At 41.3% G+C, this 21,668-nt stretch overlaps 4 protein-coding genes and 1 non-coding gene across 5 annotated transcripts; 3 read left to right on the forward strand and 2 right to left on the reverse strand.

Annotated features, from left to right (window-relative positions):
- The first annotated feature begins 394 nt into the window (after positions 1-394).
- On the forward strand, positions 395-5,996 carry LOC104440242 (diacylglycerol kinase 5). Its single transcript, XM_010053201.3, has 13 exons — positions 395-580; positions 940-1,149; positions 1,272-1,394; positions 1,483-1,611; positions 1,806-1,891; positions 2,517-2,640; positions 3,206-3,254; positions 3,516-3,598; positions 4,005-4,072; positions 4,261-4,335; positions 4,926-5,004; positions 5,105-5,221; positions 5,516-5,996. The coding sequence occupies exons 2-13, from the start codon at positions 946-948 to the stop codon at positions 5,837-5,839; spliced, it is 1,461 nt and encodes a 486-aa protein (XP_010051503.2). The 5' UTR covers positions 395-580; positions 940-945; the 3' UTR covers positions 5,840-5,996.
- A 146-nt stretch (positions 5,997-6,142) lies between these two features.
- LOC104440251 (protein THYLAKOID FORMATION 1, chloroplastic) lies at positions 6,143-10,057 on the reverse strand. Its single transcript, XM_010053212.3, has 5 exons — positions 9,670-10,057; positions 8,999-9,266; positions 8,002-8,218; positions 7,042-7,157; positions 6,143-6,518 (listed from the first exon to the last, which is right to left on the reverse strand). The coding sequence occupies exons 1-5, from the start codon at positions 9,683-9,685 to the stop codon at positions 6,416-6,418; spliced, it is 720 nt and encodes a 239-aa protein (XP_010051514.2). The 5' UTR covers positions 9,686-10,057; the 3' UTR covers positions 6,143-6,415.
- A 1,582-nt stretch (positions 10,058-11,639) lies between these two features.
- LOC104440258 lies at positions 11,640-13,019 on the forward strand. Its single transcript, XM_010053218.3, has one exon. It carries the CDS (start codon positions 11,640-11,642, stop codon positions 13,017-13,019), a length of 1,380 nt encoding a protein of 459 aa, XP_010051520.2.
- Positions 13,020-14,714: 1,695 nt separating this feature from the next.
- On the forward strand, positions 14,715-18,413 carry LOC104456679 (pentatricopeptide repeat-containing protein At1g11900). Its single transcript, XM_018875400.2, has 5 exons — positions 14,715-15,088; positions 15,198-15,296; positions 16,301-17,389; positions 17,537-17,856; positions 17,945-18,413. Exons 1-3 carry the CDS (start codon positions 14,906-14,908, stop codon positions 17,264-17,266), a joined length of 1,248 nt encoding a protein of 415 aa, XP_018730945.2. The 5' UTR covers positions 14,715-14,905; the 3' UTR covers positions 17,267-17,389; positions 17,537-17,856; positions 17,945-18,413.
- Positions 18,414-20,390: 1,977 nt separating this feature from the next.
- LOC120289173 lies at positions 20,391-20,498 on the reverse strand. Its single transcript, XR_005547084.1, has one exon. It is a non-coding gene; the product is annotated as a small nucleolar RNA snoR97 (small nucleolar RNA).
- Between the last annotated feature and the right edge of the window lie 1,170 nt (positions 20,499-21,668).

The following is a 21,668-nucleotide window of genomic DNA, read 5'->3' on the forward strand; positions in this document are numbered from 1 at the left end:
AGTCAAGTTGAAAATGGCCTAATCCAAATTAATAATTTGATTTGCTCTAATTTAGTAATGTATATGCGATTTGACTCATATTCAATATATAGTCGATTCGATCTATATTACTAAAACATATTTGACCTATTTTATGAAAACACATATCTAAACTGAGATGATAGCACAAAATAAAAGAGCATGAGTAGGTAAAGATTGAATCATAAATGCGAATTTGATTCAAATAAATTTTGCGCTCATTTAATATATATAGATATATATAATTTTGAATTTTGCCGTTTACCGTTTATCCTTTCATGAGATTACGAATCCCGACAGAACTGCGAAGATTCGCCGTTATTTCCTCAGCAAAAAAATCACGAGCACGTTCATAACGTGCGTATGCGTACAGTCAGCGCCAGCGATCCCGCTTCATCAGAAAACACGAAACAAAGAAAAAATACACGACCAATCTCAGTCAACCCTTCTCTCTCTCTCTCGTCAGAAAGCTCAAAGGGTCCTAAAGTTTGAATCTTTAAATCTCGTTCCTCCTGAGGAAAACGGGTTCTAGTCGATTTCCTCAAAGGGTTTCATCCTCCAGGTAATTCGAATGCTAGCTTCTCTGACGTACTTAGCTTCCGTCGATTTCAGTTTCGGTTCTTCTGCTTCTTTCGGGGGGCGACCGAAACCAATGGCGATCTTTAATACGGTGGATGGACTGGTGGAGTTGTTCGAATTTGGATTCTCTTTATGACTAGTCCGTGGTCACTGGATATGAATTACGATGCGCGAGTGCTTTTGTTGCGGTGTGATCTCGATCTTTGTGATGCTGTTGGTCGTGCCTTTGCAATTATTACTCGAAGCTGATGATGTCGCGTTGGGAAATTTTGGGATCCTTCTTGCGAAACCCAATTGTCTCTATTCCCATTTTGATGCTTGATCTGTTCTTGCGGTTTGCAGTTGGAGATGGCGGCGGGGAATTCCAGCTCTGACTTCCCATTTTGGAAAAACTTTTACATTCCCAGTTACTTGCTTTTACCCGATTCGAAGGTCGAGGCCGGGGCCCGTATACCTGGATGCCCAGTGCTACTGTTCATCAACTCGAAAAGCGGCGGTCAGCTTGGCGGGAATCTTCTCGTCACTTGTCGTGCCCTTCTAAATAAGCATCAGGTATTCCACAACAGTAGCTGGGCAATGACTATCTCAGCAACCTATAGTGTTCTTTAAATTCCGACATTGCTTTTTTGTTTATCACTGATTTTCTGAGGGGACACTTGATGCGTTAACTACAGGTTTTCGATCTGGGCCTAGAATCCCCAGAAAAGGTTTTGAGTAGAATTTATATGAACCTGGAAAAACTGAAGTTGGAAGGAAACGAGGCCGCAGAAAAGATCCAAGGGACGCTAAAAATCATTGTGAGGACTCTTTAACAACTTATCCAACAGTGACATATTATCATCTTTATGGATAAAATTGACTTCTTACTTGCAACTCCTTCACTAGGTTGCAGGTGGCGATGGAACGGCCGGTTGGCTTCTTGGAGTTGTGTCGGATTTAAAATTACCTCACCCACCTGCGATTGCCACAGTCCCCCTTGGAACTGGAAATAACCTACCCTTTGCATTTGGTTGGGTAGGGCCTTCCTGACCTTTCTGATTAATGACTCAGCATTTTTTTACCAAAAATATAGACTGCATTTTTGGCCATAATGTGTCATGGTCTCTAATTTCTCATCTTTGTGAGGCCTTATGATACCAAGAAGTCACCCAACCTTTCCTGGATTTGTCGCATGACTAGTGGGTAATGAGGCTGCTATTCTCTTACAGGGTAAGAAGAATCCTGGGACTGATTGTCAATCTGTTGAGGCATTCCTGGAACAGGTGATGAAGGCAGAGGAAATGAAAGTAGACAGGTTATGCTGTATACATTATCTCATCTCCTAAAATCTGTGTACATTCAAAATCTCACGATAATCACAAAAAGAGAAAGAATCAAAATATGTTTATTATCATCTTTTGTCTCCAAAGTAATAAGTCACAAACTCCGCAAGGACAACCCCTATATGAGTTAAAATAGCCCCTCCTCTTCTCTGTCATATGTTAAGGACAAAGGTTTAGGCTAGTTGCGGGCTATGTCTTTAGAACTTGAGCAGATGCTCTCTTTTCCTTTTCCTTTTCCTTTTCCTTGCCAATTGGCGACAACAACTACCAATTTGATTTTGCAAAGTTCTCTGTTGAACCTTCTTTTCAAATTTACTCTGAGTTTTCACCTTCGCATTACTGTAATTGGGTTTACAAGATGATCAACATAGGCTAAATGTTGAAAGAATATTCCTAGAAAGCAATGCAGCTTCTTCCAAAGTCTTTGTAGAGGCTTGATTGAGGGTTGGTTAGCAAGTTTATGGTGAATTCCTCAGATGTCATTGCATTCATCGATTAAAGAGCATTACGTGATAAAACTTCACGATTTTAACCAAATCTGATTTAACTTTTCTTCTATCCTTTTCTGAGTGCTAAAAGGGGATTCTTGTGATTCAGCTGGCATATTCTCATGAGGATGAGAGCTCCACATGAAGGATCTTATGAGCCTATCGCACCCCTTGATTTACCACATTCTCTGCATGCATTTGGCCGTGTTTCTACATCAGATGAACTGAACGAGGTAAAACAACATGACTACCTTGTAGCACTTGCGTACAGAATATAGTCATGTCTCAGGAAATTATGGGATGATAGATATGTTTTTATGTTCGAAGTCATTTCTCCTGTCAAACAGTGCTGCATACGAACAATGACTGCATTGACTTTATGGTCTGCATTGACTATTAAGATTGGATGATACCATGCATGGCATCAAAGTATAGTTGGTTACATTTTTTCACCATTTTCATGGCATCAATGCTCTGTCGACAGGAAGAAGTCTGTACCCTTTAAGGAATATGCGTATAGGTGGTACATGATGAGACTTTAGTTGCTCTATGCTGTTGTGACAATAACAAAATTAATAAGCTGAGGGATACATCAGAAAACCTGCAACTTCTTCTTGTAGAAAAACAGTGGAATTCAATAAGGCATTGCTCATCTATAGCTTGTGAACAAACTTAGACTCTTCAGTTCCCCTTTGCAAAGATTTCTTGACAAAAATGAGAATCAGTGTCTCTATCTTGCTGGTTTTTTGCACATAATTTGCTTTCTTTGTTTCCTTATACATCTAACTTGCTTCTCAGGAAGGTCGCCATACATTTCGTGGGGGATTCTGGAACTACTTTAGCTTGGGTAAAGATTCTTTAACTGGAGAAAGTGATTCTCATATCTAATTGCAACACAAAGATGCATGATTTTTCTAACAACTGATTTTTCCACATTCTATATATTTGACCAAATTAGAATGGCTTACTAATTTTAGATCGGTATTGGTGGACTTACATGATCATCTGTTGCTTATTCCATTTGTTTTCTTTGGTGAGTTTGGCAGCATGTAGTTTTATATGGAATTCATTTTCTGACGCAAGAAATCTTGCACTCTGTTTCCTGCAGGAATGGATGCCCAAGTTTCATATGCATTTCATTCAGAAAGGAAGTTGCATCCTGAAAAATTTAAAAACCAGCTGGTTAATCAGGTACCATGTACTTTTTAAATAGTTATGATGTCTGCTATTTTAAGCAGTCCAACGTGTGTTCAGAAAATCATTTTTCCTTCTGATACTCATATGATCTTTCAAACGAAGATTATAAGAAGTTTTGCCTCTGTATGAGATCTTGCACAAAGCATCATTTAAATCTCTGGCTGAGGCTGACATACTTTCTTAGGGGCAACCAAACTTAAGAATGATCTCTTGAAAGCTTGTCCCTCTAAGTTTACTTATTTGGAGTGAACACTAGTTTAGGACTTCAAGCATATGTGTTTCTATTGCATTGTCATGTTATAATAAGATGAGTAGGTAAATTCACATGGCCTCTTTCTATCGTATTATTTTGTTTGTAAAGCAAATTTCATTATGACCTTTCCATTTTTCCCTGTTATAGAGTACTTATATGAAGCTTGTGGGAACGCAAGGATGGTTTTTTGCTTCGCTGTTTCAATCCAAATCTAAGTAAGCATCTACAATTTTGGTTTAGCAAGCAGTTTTCAGTCTATTTAAACAATTTTGGTGGTGTCCCTCTCTCCCTAGGTCCGAAAACTTATTTTGTAAGTGTAAATATGAAAGTTGTATATATGATATATCTTGTCTTACATTGTTTGATAGATATATCGCTGCCTGCTACCCTAATGTCAATTCAGGAACATAGCTCAGCTAGCGAAGGTGACTATAATGAATCGGGAAGGTCAATGGCAAGCCCTCCACATACCTCACAGGTACTGCAGCTATACACTTTTGAGCTTTTGCTGGGTATGGCTTTGTCTGTCTGTCCAGCTTTCCGTCGGTCCAATTTCACTGATATTCTAATTGTGTTCGCTGGTTTGAGGCCTCCTCAAAGTAAGAAAAGAAAAATTAGGTCAATGAGATCTATTTATATATGCTATCCTTCAATCATGCTACTATGTTTAAGTTAAAGTATTCGATGTTGCTGCGTTATCAGTTGAAAGATGATATGCTAGATATGCAGGGGGGGCATGTGGTTGTTTAGTTTCTTTAGGCCATCTCAAGACCAAGACCATATTTTGTTTAAATGTATTACAACGTCCGTAATCAGCTTGTCCAAGAGTTCTTGAACATTTGATTAAAGAACAAACCTTGACAGGTATACTGACCCTTCGTGATTTGACATGTGTTTCGTTTTGCTGGTTACAATGCTTCACATGTGCTCTGTGTGCGCGCACGCGCAGGCGTTGTGTGTCAATGGTATAGCATGAATCAGAAATGGTTGTCTACGCTCCTTTATTTTCTTCTCTTTACTCTTGGAGCAGCAACTCTTATTCCTTCATCACACCTTTTGTGTTAACAGCATAAGGTCAATCATATGCCTCAACTTGCCGAGCTTTTCTGGTGGATTAAACCCTTGGGGAACACCACATGGCACTAAAGTGAGTGACCTTATCTTTAATTAGCTTTTCTGCAAGATCATGATAACTCAGTGTTATCGCCCTTAATCTCGAGTACTAGCCTGAATAACATGATGTGCAGGGGGGCTTCACTCCACCATATGTAGACGATGGCCTCATCGAGGTAGTTGGTTTCAAAGATGCCTGGCAAGGGCTTTTGCTACTTGCCCCACATGGCCACGGGACTCGTCTTGCTCAGGTTAGATCCCAAATGTTTCGTTCCATCTACTGTTCAGTCTTGAAGTTCTTATTCAACTGTTGTGGAGCTTCCCATGTTCTGCTGGGATACAAAAATGCAACAAAAGCTCGTACATTGTTAGAAGTGGGAGGGCAAGGGGGGATATTTCTTTCAGGAGAGCGAAATCCGGCCCTGTTTATCACATATAGAAACCGTGTTGTATTCATTTGTGGGGTTAATTTTTGTGCCTTCCTTCTATGGATAATCATGAAATTCATTTCGAGCTCTGTTTAATTGACCTAACTTATGCCTCAGGCGCAAAGAATCCGCTTCGAGTTTCACAAGGGAGCAACTGATCACACCTATATGAGGATTGATGGGGAGCCCTGGAAGCAGCCACTGCCAACTGACGACGACACTGTGGAAGTGGAAATTTCTCACCTCCGCCAGGTCAAAGTGCTTGCCACTCATGACTGTAAGGCAAAAAGCATCCATCGTCCAATGATCAACGGCAATCAGGACACCCAGGAAGATGATAGTCCAGAAGAAGAGTCCATACCAGAAGAGGAGTGGAGGAAGTTTGGTGCAGCTGACACTTTCAAAATCCCAGATGAAGTTGACATGGCCCGTTTTAGCTAAAGCCATTGTGATGTGGACTACTAATTCTCATTCTTACGTGCATATAGCGAAATTGTTCCATACACTAGTTTACTTTACAATTGCTTTTGCTATCTCGTGTCATTTTTTTTTTTTTGGGTGAAAGGTAATAAATGCTATCTCGTGTCATTCTTGAGTTCATTAACCAATATTGACAACAGCCAATTTTTTCACCAAAGAAGCACTTCCAACAAAAAATTGACTGCTGGGTGTGATTGTCTGGTGCCCATTCCTAGTAAACTGCTCGTTGCACCATGCTAAGCAAAGGTAATAGAGCAAGAAATGATCTGAAAGAGACATCTTGCATATTGCATTTACCCAAAATAGATACATTAGTTTTTGAGGGGACACAGTAAGCGAATTCATTTATCGAGGATATAAAATATATTGCCAGAAAAATGGGGACACTTGTATCAGAATTCACATATAAACAACACATTTAACATGCAAATGCACGACAAGAGGCAGAGGCAGAGGGCCAAAATCATGTCGCCAACTCTAATAGCTCAAAAATTTAGAAAGGTCGGTCATGACCTCTATTGCAGATTGGAGAACTGATCATACAGAATACTGGCCAACTTCTTGGTACTCTCCCACGCATTTTGTGATAGCCTCATTAGCCTTCTGGGACTCTTTTCTCTCTTCTCTTTTTTTCTTCTCCCTGAAAATTGCAATTATTTCAGTAAATAGTTACTACTGAAGATAGAACCTCCCAGAAGCATAATTTCAGTGCTTGAGAGGAATCAATCAAAGCTACAATTGTTTATAGGTCAATTAATGGCCCCAATCAACAAAAGAAAATCTAGGCAGCTAAGGCTCTTATCATTTGGTTCAAGCAGCATAAACGATGTGCTGCCATTTCTTTAGCACAAAGAGTAACTAACAAAGCCAATCCCAACCAGCAGAAGGCAGGTTGAGTTTGTGGCATTTCCCCTCCGAGAAAGATTTCTAATCCAATTGCATTTCAATTGCATAAGAGACTGTTTACCAGAAATTTTAACATGTCTAATCCTTTAAAGTTTAAAGGTGGTTATTGGACAATGTAGTACTTATAGCACTGATTTCCATCATTATGTGCTCATTTTACTATTCTTGTTGAGTATCATGTCTTGCTGTAAGGAACAGTTATTATAAGATGACCCGGTATATAACAAAAGACACGTTGGTATGAACAAAGCCATCACCTGTCAACATATTCTTTCAGTAACTCCTTCGCTTGAACCAGCTTGGAGAGCAGGTTACGGTATACATCAAGATCACGGTCCACGCTTCTCTTATTTATATTTAAAGCAGCACAAAGCTGGATAGAAAGTACAAAGAAAAGGTGTCAACACTACTTGTTAGTCATGAATATTCTCAAGAACATTGCCAGCAGGACCAGAAATTACAGTTTGAGAAAAGAAAAATAAATTTTAGGGACCAATTCGGTATAAGTACGAGTTCTCTATTTTATGAAAATGAAACCAGTATTGCAATGTGTATGAGCACATGTTGAAAGCAGTGTCCAAGTGAAAAAAAAGGAACAGTGTTTTCAGTTGTCGTTTTTTATAATTACAAACTAAGAAGACGTCTTCAACATTTTAATTCCTCACAAAAAAAAAACCAAAAAAAAAAAAAAAAATCAACTATTAAAATGAAAACCTGCTATTTAACTTTGAAAACAATACAACCAAACATGTTTTCAGAACATAAATTAATGTTGAATTCTTTTATTTTCACGAACTAAAACGTTTTAAGAAACAAAAGGCTGTTTCATTTTATTTTTACTGAAAACATTAAACCAAGCAGACGCTGACTTTGCAGTCTATATCTATACGTCACTATGAACATAAGTTGCTTTTTATAAAGTTAAAGAAAGCTAAAAGTCCTAAACGTTTTCTATTTTACATTCATCTGCTAGTAGATAAAGCAAATAGACTACTGCGCATAACAACAAAAGTTGCTTGCAAGCATAATAAGAGGATAGGCAAGGTACTTTTAAAATAAAATTAAAAAGGGGGGGGCAAATATGAAGAATTTTCAAATACCAAAACCAGATGGAATGAAAGTTATCAGTGCCGAAAATTCAATTTACCCACCTAAGTATGTATCAGGAATCATAAGCTTATGCACAGCTGTTGACACAGGAGATTCAAAGGGCAAACCTTATCTAGTACTGTGGGCTCTGTTGCATTTGCCAGTTCAAGAAGACGGAAAAGGCCCACGGCGAAGAAGCGGCTATAGCTAAAACTCCCCTTACCCCCAGCTCTTTCTGCAATGTCCTTCAACTTATCTTCAATTTCCCCTCCTCTGGACGAAAAAGTAACTAGTGAGTCTGAACTTTGGTTGCGGGCCCATTCTTCCAACTTTTGTGCATCGACTCTGCCATACATCATTTAACTTTTGATGAGTAAGGGTTCCATTTCAACAAAATGATTATAGAAAACAGCCTGCTGCATAAACTGACAAAAGAACTAAAAAAAAAAAAAAAGAATAGAAAATTCTCGACACAAAGGGTGATAAGGAACCTTGGGTAATATCTGACCCTATCTTTTAGCATCAGCAGCATTAGAAATCTTAGCATTTCCCTTGTTAAAATTTCAACAGTTACTGCAAAAGTAAATTCCAATTCAAGTGATCATCCCAGGCATTAATTTCTATCCATGCAGACCACACACAAGCCTTATGAAGAAAAGGGTAGTTGGTGTGGCCTAAAGTCAAGACTGAGAACTGAATAGAGTCAAATTTCTTCTAAGGTACTCCCAGGGGCCCAACACTTCAACTAGAGGAGTACCAGTCAATTTGCCAAAACCCAACCAGCCAACCCAACTTCACACCTTCTCCAGGTGCGGTGGAATTCACTGCTCCACTACCACCTCCTCCCATAATTTCATTTCCAGACACTTGTTAAATTTAAAGACAGAAATCTCCAGCTAGTTTGAGCCATAGTCCTAATATTTACTACAATATCTGTAACATGCATGTCAAAGTAAATCATCTGCACATTCTATCATGACAACCATGGGGTAATAGCGACAGTAACATTTGGCTTGCACAAAAACCCCATGCCTCCCCCTCACCCACCTGCCCACACACCCACGCATCCATACACACGCACATATATAGATGCAAACAGACACCTTGAGAGGACTTATTAAGAACCTGTATTGCTCCGGATCCTCGTTCAAGGCCCTAATGTACGCCTGAAAAATCGTTTCCCTGTCCTCGTCACTCTGGTACCCTTCCATGAGCTGATCAAACACGGTCACGAAACCAAGGGCGAACACGGGGTCATACTTGTAGAATTTCTTGTACCGCATCAAATGCTGCTGGACGAGCAGCTCCTGCAGCACGGTGTTGTAGATACTCGGGATGGGCCGTTTGTACGCCGTGAGAAAGTTCTGCTTCGTCTCCGCAACAGTAGGAACATCTGAAAAGCAAATTCGACACATCTTCACAATCAAGAAGAGATTCAATAAGCATAACCAGTCAATAGTTCCCTCAAACTCAAATCAATCTCAAGAAAGCTAAAGATTAATAATCGCCGAATTATTCAACACCAGCTGGATTGACCAACGTGACAGTAATCATCTGCATAATGCAAACAACTAATTCCATGCTTCTAAGAAAACGAATGCTCTAAGAAATGGACTTCACGGTCAGAGGCGACAAGTGCTAAGCTGCCAAAGTGAAGCAACAGCTTCAATTAAACTACTTTTTCCATAAATCAAGATTAAGTTCTCAGGTACATAGCAATCTACTCCATTGCTCTCTCCAATTTTTCGAGGAACAAACGACGGCAATGCAATCGAAGCGGAGAACTCGCTACTGACCTACTGCGCTGCACATGCAGCGAACAACCACGCGAGAGCTCGAGTTCGACGTCGAGACCGAAGTCCTAACTCCTCCGTAGTCGGAAACACGCTCGAACGGAACCGAATCCCCTCGAAGTTCGATCCGAAGCCGCGCGCCGTCGCCGTCGCCGGCAATGAGGCGAGCGATCTCTTCTCGCAGGACTGACCGATGGCGGAGAAGCACAGGGAAGCGACGGCCGCCGCCATTTCTACCGGCAGAAGGTTCTAGAATATCGCGGAAAAGCTGCCCCCGGAAGCTAGAGATTTTCCGGGAAAATCTGGGTCATGGTTGGGGGAGAAAAGCTTTTCCGGGAGTTTTGGTTTTTTTCTCGAGAAAGCGAGGGAGAGGTCAGGGACCGAGGAGGGAATGGGGAGAGGCTTATCCGGTCCGAGAGAGCGAGAGCCGTGATTTGAAAGAGCAGCCGCTCAGCTTCCGCCACGTGGCGCTCCGCGGCGATTGGCGGCCACTCGCTCGCTGGTCGCGTGTGCTCTTCCGTGGGGTTCTCTTTCTTGGGGGAAAGGGAATGGTCCATGTTCGAGGAAACGGCCGGGTCGGGCCGGGCCGACGGGTTTGATTGGACAGCTCTGATGCGACGCCGCTCGGCAACCTCGGGCGCCTTTTTAGCGCTTGCGGGCGGGCTTCGGGGAAAGAGAAAAGATCCGGCCTTTTACATGCGTCTAGCTAGATTGTCTTGTCAAGCGATCGAGATTTCAAAATTGATTAATCTCATCATTTCCTAAATCACAAGCACACTCACGATTAACTCCTCAAGGTGGAGGCTCTCCCTTTTTGCCCTTTTTGGCCCCATCTCTGTCCTTCCAAGTTCACATGTTTACACCATGGAGTTTTTGTTGCTCCGCTAATTAGTAACTTTGTCTTACACAAAAAAAAAAAAAAAAAAAAATAGTAACTTTGTCGGACAAAATAACCTGATGCAAAAGCCCTACATCATGTGGTAGACAGCCAATTGATCATTGCTCTTGACGTGTTTTCCAATTGGATCACCAAACTTTAATCTTAATTATCAAATGGAACAAGTCTTTGTTTCATTCTTGTAATTGACATTTTCTGATCAAAATCTAATTGTAATTTTTTTTTATCAAACTTTGATGTGCATCAATTGGGAGAACAAAGCACGATGTCTCATCCACGCGAGCACCTCATAGCCTCGCATGGTCAAATTTCTAGATATTTTTTTAATAGAGAGAGAGATTTGAGTTTCGACATCAACGACCCTTTAGAATAGCAAAGGAATATGTCACTCCATATCTTCCTCTTCAAAATTAAAATTAGTCACGACGCGGCAGTATCAGTACCATAACATGTCATATGATATAAAGGAGGCATTAAAGTCCATTTTCAATGTAAAGAACGAGCCGGTAGGTAAGTGGCTCTGGTGCGACGATTGCAGCGACGAGTCAAAACCCAAATTTCAGGAATCCAAGATTAACGACCGCCTCGCCTCCACGCAATTGGGCCCGCACAAACGTGCACACATCCACATGCTGTGGATGGGGCACGGGCCCATCTCCCATCGTCATGATCGTCCGAGAGGACCCGTAGAAAGCAAGGCAAGGCAAGCCCCGCTCCGCACCTTCCCCCACTTGCTGACAAAAAAAAAAAAAACAACGCATCGTACTTACTTAACCCCACTAATCAAACGGACCCCGCACCTCCTCCTCCTCTCTCTTTTCAAAGACACAATCAGATCGGAGCGTCTCTCGGTGGCTTAGCCGTTTCGCATCATCATCCCCCCTCAACGTCTCATTTTAAAAACCCTCAACGGTCGAAATTACTCTCGAAATAACCTAAATCCTCCTCTTCTTCTTCTACTCTTCTTCTTCTTCTTCACAAGAATCCTCAAGAATCATCATCGAATCGACCCACCACCCCAGAGAAGCAAGAATCTCCGGATTTCTTTTCGTTTCGCCCTGCTGGGATCCGGAAGATGAGTGTTCTCGGGTACCCAGATGCGTTCGACGCGCCGGAGCTTCAGGTGTGGAACAACGCCGCCTTCGACAACGGCGAGTCCGGAGACTCCGCCGCCGCCGCCGTCAAGGCGTCTTGGTCGTCCGTCAACCCCGTCTTCGTGAAGCTCTCCGACTCGCTCGAGTCCGACGACTTCAGCAAGGAAAACCGGAGCCCCGAGTGCGCCAATTCCCAGATTTCCCTCAAATCCTCCGCCCCTTCCAAGATCCAGTGGAAGCAGGGCGTGCTGGAGCCCCTGTCGGCCAAAGCCGGAGATCGAGACGACAAGGGCAGGACTATCGATGCGGAGATTGAGGAGATTGAGAAGGAGATCACGCGCCTGTCGTCGAGGCTCGAGGCGCTTCGCCTCGAGAAGGCCAAAGCCGGGGACGAGAAGAAGCCCCGCGGGAGAGTCGTCGCGGCCAAGTTCCTGGAGCCGAAGCAAGTGGCGGGGATCGGAAGAGATCCGGATGCGGCGAAGAGGATCGAGGAGACTCCGCTGTCGAGCGCGAAGCCTAAATTGAACCGGAGAGGGCTCAGTCTGGGGCCGGCGGAGATCGCTTCGAGCGCCGGCAAATCGCGGCCCTCGATGAAGGGAGAGATCACTCCCGGCCTGTCGATACAGAACCGGAGGAAATCGTGCTTTTGGAAGCTGGAGGAGATCGATGAATTGAAAGTCACGAAGGAGAGGAGGAAGAGCATGAGCATGACCACGAGCCCCGGCAATGCGCGCAAGACGTTCCCCAAGGTTCAACCTCCGAAGCAAGCGGCGACGACCGCGGCGTCCAGGAGGTTCACGAAGAAGGAAGAAGCGATAATCGCCTCGATCCAGCCCAAACGCCTATTCAAAGACGGAGAGAAATCTGCGTCTGCGAAGAAGCCAGGGAAGCCGGGTCGGGTAGTGGCGAGCAGGTACAACCAGATGACCGCGAGCGCGGCGAGGAAGAGGTCGTTCCCAGAAAACAACAACAAGGATGAGGGCGAGAGGGTCGACAAAAGGCGAGCTTCGGGGGGGTTGAATGCTCCGGCGAACGAGAGCAGAGTGAAGAAGAAGTGGGAGGTCCCGAGCGAAGTGGTAGTCTACGAAAGCAAGAAGGAAGTTTCGGCAGCAGCGGCGCAGACGGAGACGCCGTCGTCGATCGGGAGGATCAGCAGCGTGTTGCCGAAGATAAGGGCGGTGCGGGGCGTGAAAGAGAGCCCGAGGGATTCGGGAGCTGCGAGGAGAGTGGCTGATTTGGTCGGAAAGAGGAATTACTTCGGCGGTGGCGGCAATGAGGAGGAGGCAGAGTTGCAGATGCAGATGTCATTTTGTCAGGCTTTAAGCTTCATACAAGATGATGAAGATGAAGGTGATGAATGAATAAAGGGGAAAGATTGGATTTTTTTTTTTTCTTTTTCTTGGTTATTTTCGGGTGAATTCTGGAGTTCTACTCTGGTTCAAGGAACAAGCCCAACATAACTCTTGTTATGCTTTGGCTGCTGCTGTGTCGGTATGGGAATTGTAGTTAAATTGTGTCTCGTTAGTACTTTTCAAGCAATAATGATTGGATTGAAAAGCTCCTCTTGCTCTTCTGTTCAGCTGGTTGATGCTGTGCGATGATGATCAACTAGGGCCGGCTTCTCGGTTCTCACCAAGATTATGCTTTTTGCTTCAGTTGATTTGAGCCTTTGCAGCTGCTGAATTCGCGAGCTTCTGTGAGATGATACTGGACCCCTCGACGAATCGAGCATATCTCTCTGTGTTGTGTCCTCTGGGTGAATCGAAATGAACAGGCTTTTTCAAGATGGAGCAGATCTATTTTAACTGCATTTCGTCTGGAAAAAGCAGGTGAATGTGTCCCTCTCAGTTCACGAGGAACTTTCAAGGAATTCTAGCCAAAGTAACTTCGGTTGCAATGCATCCTATCACGTAGAAATTGCCGCAAGAAATGCTGAATTTTTGGCGAAGGCTTGAGTAACCATATAAGCCCCAAAAAGGGTTCATCTTATTGTGCACACTTCAAATGATGCATTGTTGATATTTCGGTTTATTGAGCTGAAATATATTATATTAACATCAAAGTCTGATGGAAAGTTAAATAATTTTTTTTACCTCAAGTGGATTACGAGTAATTGTTTATAAATGCACTTCAAAACTACATATTTAACCGATGTGGGAATTATACTTAAAACTACATTTACATACTTCTTTACACGTACTGGACTCGACTAAGTTATTGTAAAATAGACACGATTTTTATTTTATGTGAGCCAATTGTCAAACTCAGTACAGATAACGAGTTCAAGAAAGAAGTGTTGGGATGAACTCTCAACACGTACTCTATCATCATGTAAAAATTGTGTGAGATCATTGTCAACTATATTAACTTAAATCATAAAGTGAAAAGAGATTTCATGTATATACGTTATATAATAGTCACATAATTGGAAAATGAGATATCAACGCAATCAAATATATCATTTCAACATTGTTAAATTAAAAATACTTGTAATGAGTAAACAAAGTACAAGCTGGCCTAGATATGAGCATTTTTCATAAGTCGTAAATGATCATTTTGTTGAGAGATAAGGTTTTGTTTAAGTCTAGCAAATCTATTGTGTTTAATGAAAGCATCTTATTTGTTGATTTACTAGGAACACTTTTCAAAAGGGCACAAAATTAGAAACAAATAAATAAAAAAGATAATTATACCCTAAAGATCCTGCTTATGAAAAATAGATGCACTACGCAGTACGCACTCTTTACGTCTCTCCGAATGAAATTATCGAAAGGGGTAATATAAATTTTAAAAGGGAGGTGAGAAAAGGCCAAAAAGTAAAGGGTATCCAATTTTCCTTTCCCAAAAAAAAAAAGAAGAAAAATTTTTTGATGATTTAGGTCTGGCCAACCATTGTAAAGAGACACGTGGCACTCAGTGGGAGAAGCTCCACCCAAAAGTGAAAAGACCAAAATAGAAGGATGAAATTGAAATATATTTTCCTACCATGGACTAAAAGACAGAATTCAGCAAAATATTGGGCATTTTCAGTTTCTACCCCTGTTCTTGTGCTCGTTTAGCAGCTATATCCTCCAAGAAGACTTCGAGCCGCTGCCTCAGCCTCAGCCCCGGCGCTAAACCCTGCAAAAACCCCCCGGCACCTCCGCCCTGGACCGGCCGCTCGATCCGTGACGTCGCCGGTCGCGTCCGCAATCGCAATGGGGCAGCTCGGATCGCCGCTTCGAACGCCGGTATCGGTCCCGAGACGATGCTCGTGAGACAGATTCCGGGTCACATGGCTTGGGCTTCTCTCGTCGCCAAGCACCGGCGGACCGGAATACCAGTCGGGTATTTCAGTTTCGGGGCGGGCGCGAAAAGGGTTGCCGGAGAAACGCGAGGAGCTTCGCCCCACAATGCCGGAGGAGCGAAAAGTCTCGGGCTTGTGCCTTCTGTGAGAAAAAAATTCGTGCTTGTGTTTTGTTATGGAAGCCTGTGCTCTTAGGGTTAGCTGTGCGATTGATTTGTTGATTTGGTTGGCTGTTTTGGGCTTGAATGTGTAGGGTAGAGGGGGCCTCGGAGTTCCTGCGCGTGCAGGGTTTGCTTTGGATTCGCCTGCCAGGGCAAGAAACATGTGCAATGTTGAAGCTGTTAAAAAATCAGTGAGTTTGTATTTTTCATAAAGTTGATATAATTTTACATTCTTTTGAGTCTCTGTGATATTGGGTTTTTCATAAAATTCTTGTGCTTGTTGCTCCCCTAAATTTACAAGCCTTTCGCACCATATGTCCATTTGCAATTACATTTCACATCTTTGGTTAGCTGATTTCGATGCTTGTGCGCTTATAAGAATGTGGAAGCGCTCACATAGTTGCACCACAGCAAAAAACAGTGAGGCCTTGATATGATTAGTATAGGAGGATAGAGTTAAATGATGCAGTTTTTGGTTAAATAGCAGTAGTCGGATTGACTCGAATAACTTAAGTTTAACAATTAGAGAGTTGTAACGATGGCTGGTTTAAGTTTTACAAATTTTGCCTCGAGAGTTGTGAACCATAAGTACCTGCCACCTTATTAAATCACATGGTGGTGTCATGTATTGTTTGTTTGGAGTTTGACAATTGAAACTACTCCATACTTGCTTAATGGCTGTTTAGAATATATAGGATTGAAAATGGATAGTTTTTCTTGTACAATCTCCAATGTTCGAGTGTAATATGAATAACACAGTTGGCGGTTCTTCTTACCAAATGCCGCATATGATTCTGGGCATTCACAGAGAAGGAAAGACAAATCAAAGGCTCAAAGATACAAATATGAAAACAAAGAGAAAGCTTTCAGCTATAACTTTACATGAATAGTGGAACTATGTAAATCATTTAAATGCATACTCACACATATTCCTATTCTCTTTTCTTTTCTTATCTCATTTTTCTGCCAACATAATTTCGATAACAAGAAAAACAAGCCATTTTGGCTATAAGCCTTCTTTAAAATAGTAGCATCAATGATTTGTTCTTTGTAGTTTACTTTTTGTGAGACTTTGATTCTCTCACTGCTGTATTACATGTCTAATACAAATCGCTGCACATTCATCGCAGTTGGTTTCATTTGGACATGAAAGTCCTTTTGGATTGGAAGTAATCTTCTTAGGAATTTTGTGCAGTTATACACAACTCAGGCCTCTCCTGATGACGAAGAAGTGGTGGACCACTTCTTGTGTACAGTTCTTGCAGATATAGAAAATAACCCTGCGTCGAGCTGGGAAGCCTGTTTTACTTACATTGATAAACTGTGCAAATCAGGAAATTTCTCATCTGCTCTGAGGTTGCTAAAATGCTTGCACGATAAGGGCATCTTTCTGGGTCAGAATGCCTATAATTCCCTACTCACTATGGCTACAGAAGGAAATGAGGTGGACTTTTCATCTTACATTTTTAAGCATCTGTTGGTGTCTCGTGAATCATTAAGTTCAGCTGCTTATTTAAGTATTGCCAAGGTCTTTAAGCAAAGTGAGTGTTCCCATCTTCTCAGATTTGTCAAGGATATTTCAGAGCTGACTTCTCCAAAAAGCACACCAGTTCTGAATAGAATCATATACTCCTTTGCTGAATGTGGGCAGATTGACAAGGCGCTCTTGATATTTGATCAACTCGAGAGCCTAACATGTAAACGAGATTTAATTACTTACAACACTGTGTTGGATGTCTTGGGTCGTGTTGGTCGTTTAAATGAAATGCTCCATGAATTTGCTGCTATGAAAGAAGCCAGCATTATCCCTGATGTTGTAACATACAACACATTATTGAACAGTTTGCGGAAGGTTGGTCGACTAGATATGTGTTCAAGTATCTGGAAGGAAATGAAAGATAGTGGTGTGCAACCAGATTTGCTTACATATACCGCACTTATTGAGTGTTTTGGCCGCTCGGGGAACGTTCATCAGTCATTGAGTCTCTTCCATGAGATGAAGTTGAAGCAGATTCGCCCTTCTATACACATCTATAGATCGCTAATCAGCCATCTAAAGAAAATGGGTAAAGTGGAAGTTGCAATGGCCATTTCCGAGGAAATGAACTCATCACTTTCAGAACTTGCTGGCCCAAAGGATTTTAAACGAAACAAAAGATAGTTATAACAAACAAGTTCCTGGTTTCAAATTGAATCCGAATATCTGTTATTAGTGACATTTTAGGTGACAAGGCGAAAGTACTATGGGGCAGGCAGCACTTCATTTATTCAAGTGATATGTAATGTAAGTCCTGGTACCCTTTCCTCCCCCCATCCCCAGCGTGCCTCTTTCTTCATTCCTTGTACGGTTGTTTCCAACATTTAGGTGATCTATTGATCTTGTATGCCATATTACTGTGGTATTATCGGTTCTTAACTTGCATCCCTGCAGGGTAAAACCTACAAAGTTGAGCAAGTAAAAACTACAATTGCTGATGATGCTGCTCTTCTAGATGTGCATCACTGACTCGAACTCTTCCTTCTGGGTGCAAGTGGAAGAAGCAAGAACTGATCCATAATGTTGACTCGTCAGTCCAGTGGTGGCCCAATCTGTTGGTGTCACCCTTTGGCATTGTGGAATATTGCTGACTGAGATTTAATACGCCTGTGAGATTGTGGGAGCTAAAAATTGTTATAGTCTGTTTGCAAATGAAAGGATCAACTGCAAAGCCGGCTTCATAATTTAAGAGGCGGGACGCCTGCCTTGTTCAGGTTGTGATCGTCACTTAGTTAACTATTTTTGTAAAGTCATGCCTCAGAAATGAGCTGGTTTTAACTTCTCTCAACTTAATTTGCACAGGTTGGTGGCAGGAGATCTTTTGGGGCTTTCCTATGAAGTTATCTGTGCTATCCATGATGGGGACCCGATTACGGGACTTTCAACCATGTTTTCCATTTGCCAAACTCTGCCTACCTTCCTGAATTAAGCACGGCAAAATAATCTGAAGGCGAAGTGAAGTGACAAATGCTTATGATGATTTATGGTGTGCACAACCTTGTAGTTGGTGAAACAATTCTCCCCTTCCCAAAAAGATACGGCTGAACGGACGATGAAACAAGTAAAGGAGCACACGTTATCGTCTCTTGGTTGTCTTTTGATTAATTTTGACTGCAGTTGGAGAAGATAAATGGATAACAAAGAAGCACCTTCTCTTTGCTTTGTTTTAGTTTCCTGTGTGCCATGGTAGGTAGGGCCACTGCTTGTTTGTTGAGGATCAACGAGAGTTTAGTCTTCTCCAGCATTGGGAGTTATGTTCCTTTTGCCAGAACTAACTAGGTCTTGGCTCTGTTCATTACTTCCTCTCTACTTGCAGGTCATGAGGTAACCGGATGCTAAATGTGTTCTCTTTTTTGTGTTTACGTGAAGTTGAGAAATCATGCTCATGCGGGGACTGACATGTGGACCAACAGTAATTGGTGAAAGAGCAAACATTTGAGATTTCCGGTTTAGGATTTAAAATTTTGGGATAAGTGAATTGGAAGTCTTTTAATTTGTTATGAAAGTGAAGTTGAGTCTTAAAACTTTCGGAAAGCATAATTAAATCCTAAAACTTGTCAAATCAATGCAATCAAGTCTTTTGTTAACTTTATATAATTTGGCTAATTGAAAATGTTGATGTAGGGCTTCTTCTTCTTCTTTTTTTCATATTTTTTTCTCTCTTATGTGAAGATGATGTGAAACATAAAGTAAAGTTAAAACAATGTTGTTTTGATCTAAATATGATTTTTAATAAAAATTTACTTAAATTAAATGAGAGAGAGAGTTGATGAGACCCGTCGACAAGGTAGCAGTGGCACGGCAGGCCAAGGCTGCAACTAGCTAGGGTAGTTGCAACTTGCAAGCCTTGCTCATATGTATGTGGACCTCGCTTTGGGCTGGCGAGGTTTGCCAGCCACTAGTCGGGGGTTAGCAACCCCCACCCTCTAACAGGGCCTCGTTGCCAGGTTTCTCAACAATTTTTTTTTTTAATTTTGTATTAGCTTTTTGTTAATTTAATTTAAGTAAAATTTGTATTAAAAATTTGATTTGGACAAAACAACATCATTTAGTCTGTTATCGCCATAAAAGATAGAGAAGATAAAAAAAAAAAAAGTCATGTGCATTTTTATTCACTAAGTCATATAGAGTTAACAAAAAGATTTGATTATATCAATTTAACAAAATCTAAACTTAATTTTTTTTATAAAATTTAGGATTAATAACTGAAAAACCCTAAATTGTACATTTGTGATAAATATATTATAAAAATTTTTTTTTTACAATTACAAAAAAACATAAACTAGGATACCTTTAACTTGTTTTATCCCACCTCTCAGCTGTGAGTCATGTAATGGGGGAAAAAGTTTTAAATCTCTTTCTATTAATTTTTGAAATCTTTTACTGGACATTTAATTTTTTTTATTAAAAAAAATCAAAATTTTACATTTTAATTTATCAAACGCTGTACACTTATAACAAATTTTTCTGATAATTTTCATTAAATTTTACAATCAAATCCTTAATTTGAATGAGATAATGGAGAATATATTTATTCTCTATTTGTTACGGTTATACAATTTTTGTAATTTTTGTGATATTTTCCAAAGGAGAATATTATGTACATTTAGGTTTTTTAGTTAAATAAATTAGTTTGTGGTAAATTTGTTACAAATATATCAATTTAAGATTTTTTATTATCAATTGGGACAAATCTTATCAGGTGCATTTTTCGGTTAAAAAAAGGTTTTGAGAAATTTTTCATATGTATACTAGTTTGAAAATTTTCAGGATATTAACCCTAAAATTTAAAATTTACTTCCATCTTCAATAAGTTTTAAAACTTTCAAAACAGTTATTCTTAAATTTTTTTCCTATATGACCTGAAGTTTTTCTTGAATTTTCTTTTTGGCCACTCATTTAAAGATTTTGCCAGGTTGTGATTAATTTGTTATTGGGAATTATGATTGTCGCGCCCCAAAAATGCAAGCCAATCAGAACATTGAACCTGGATTTTTTGGCATGCTTGAGAGCTCCTGGTTCTGATCTAGAACCGTCTTAGATCCGCTCCATCCAACATTCTTTTTCGTTTAGAAGCAACTGTTTCGAGTGCCGGTTGGATCACACGAGAAACACAAGAAAATACAAATGAAGGGTAGCATGAACACGCGGTGCAACTGGGAAAATAAGAGTTATGTTACAACACTTGACAACATTACAGTCGCCCAAACGACATCCATCAAGCCGTAGATGTTCAAGAAAAGGCTATAAATTTAGTGCTGTGATTTAACTCCAACTCCATGGATTAATAAGAGAAGAAGCTGATGACAACACATAGGCTATCTGAGTTTGTCAGACTCCAAACCCTCTATTGCAACAGGGCAAGAGTATAGTTAAACTCAAGAGCAAAAACAGAATCAACCGATTGATTGAACAAAAAATTATCGATAGATGATTTAATATAGAACATCCACACAGACATCAACAGCAGACACAATTCGATCGTCCTGATTCGATTCTTAACCCATCGACTGAACTGGCTAATGCAAATCAAATCACCGATCAGGTAGGCTTTTCCAATCTGACACAAAAGCAACTAAGAACGGCAAACGGCAAACAAAAGACCAAGCTAGCTGAACAAGACTTTCCTAATCACTATCACTCCTCAAACACATGAAACTCTAAAGGCACAAAATGCATATCAGGAGCTTCAGATAGATCCAGGAGTTTCATGGATGGTGCAGGACCCCAAGTAGGTTCTCCCTGCAAGCAGGGGCATGGGGCTATCCACACCTCAATACATGGATACATCCTCATCAACCTCCCTGAACATTTGCAGCTGAACAATTAAGATCCGACAAGTTGTTTTGGAAAAAAAGGCAAAAGGAAAAGGAACGAGAAGACTGATTGTAGAGAATGTTTTTAGAGGCACAACAAGGGATCAAAAATTTGTGCCCCCACGTTAACACCGCGATTACTCTATGCCTCCATGACTAGCCTCGTTTTCACGGCGCAGTACGCCCATCGAAAACAAGCTAAAGGTGTGGCGAGGCAAAAAGACCATAAAAGAAACAAAACAGAAAGGAGAGAAATTTGAACATGCAGATGCCATGGATGAACTGGGGAAGAGAGAGATATGGTTCTATCTTCTGAAAGCGAGCGTCTCCTATGAACCCTAATCGGAGGAACAACACCATCGCCGACAGGAGCTTATAAAGGCAAAAAGGCAGCAGCTTGGCTGCCCTGCTTTATCCCTCGGGCTCTGTCCCTTGCGAAAGCCCCGGCCCAATCATTTCGACGCGGGCTAAATCGTCTTAGTTTCGGGCCGGGCTCCCTCGTCTGGTCCAGCTTCCTCTTGTCCAATTTTCTGGGCAAACGCCATGCCTGGCCGAAGGGGGCGTACAAAACGGACTGTCGGAACCGGAAACCGCCCGGACCAGACCAAATCGGCCGGTCGGGTCTGGGTCCTGAGAGTGTCAATTTGGTTCCCAGTTTCCATTCCAAGTAGGAATTGGACTAGACTAACTATATATATTATTTTTTTTAA

Source organism: Eucalyptus grandis, chromosome 1 (genome assembly GCF_016545825.1).
Source record: "Eucalyptus grandis isolate ANBG69807.140 chromosome 1, ASM1654582v1, whole genome shotgun sequence".
NCBI classification, from domain to species: Eukaryota; Viridiplantae; Streptophyta; class Magnoliopsida; order Myrtales; family Myrtaceae; genus Eucalyptus; species Eucalyptus grandis.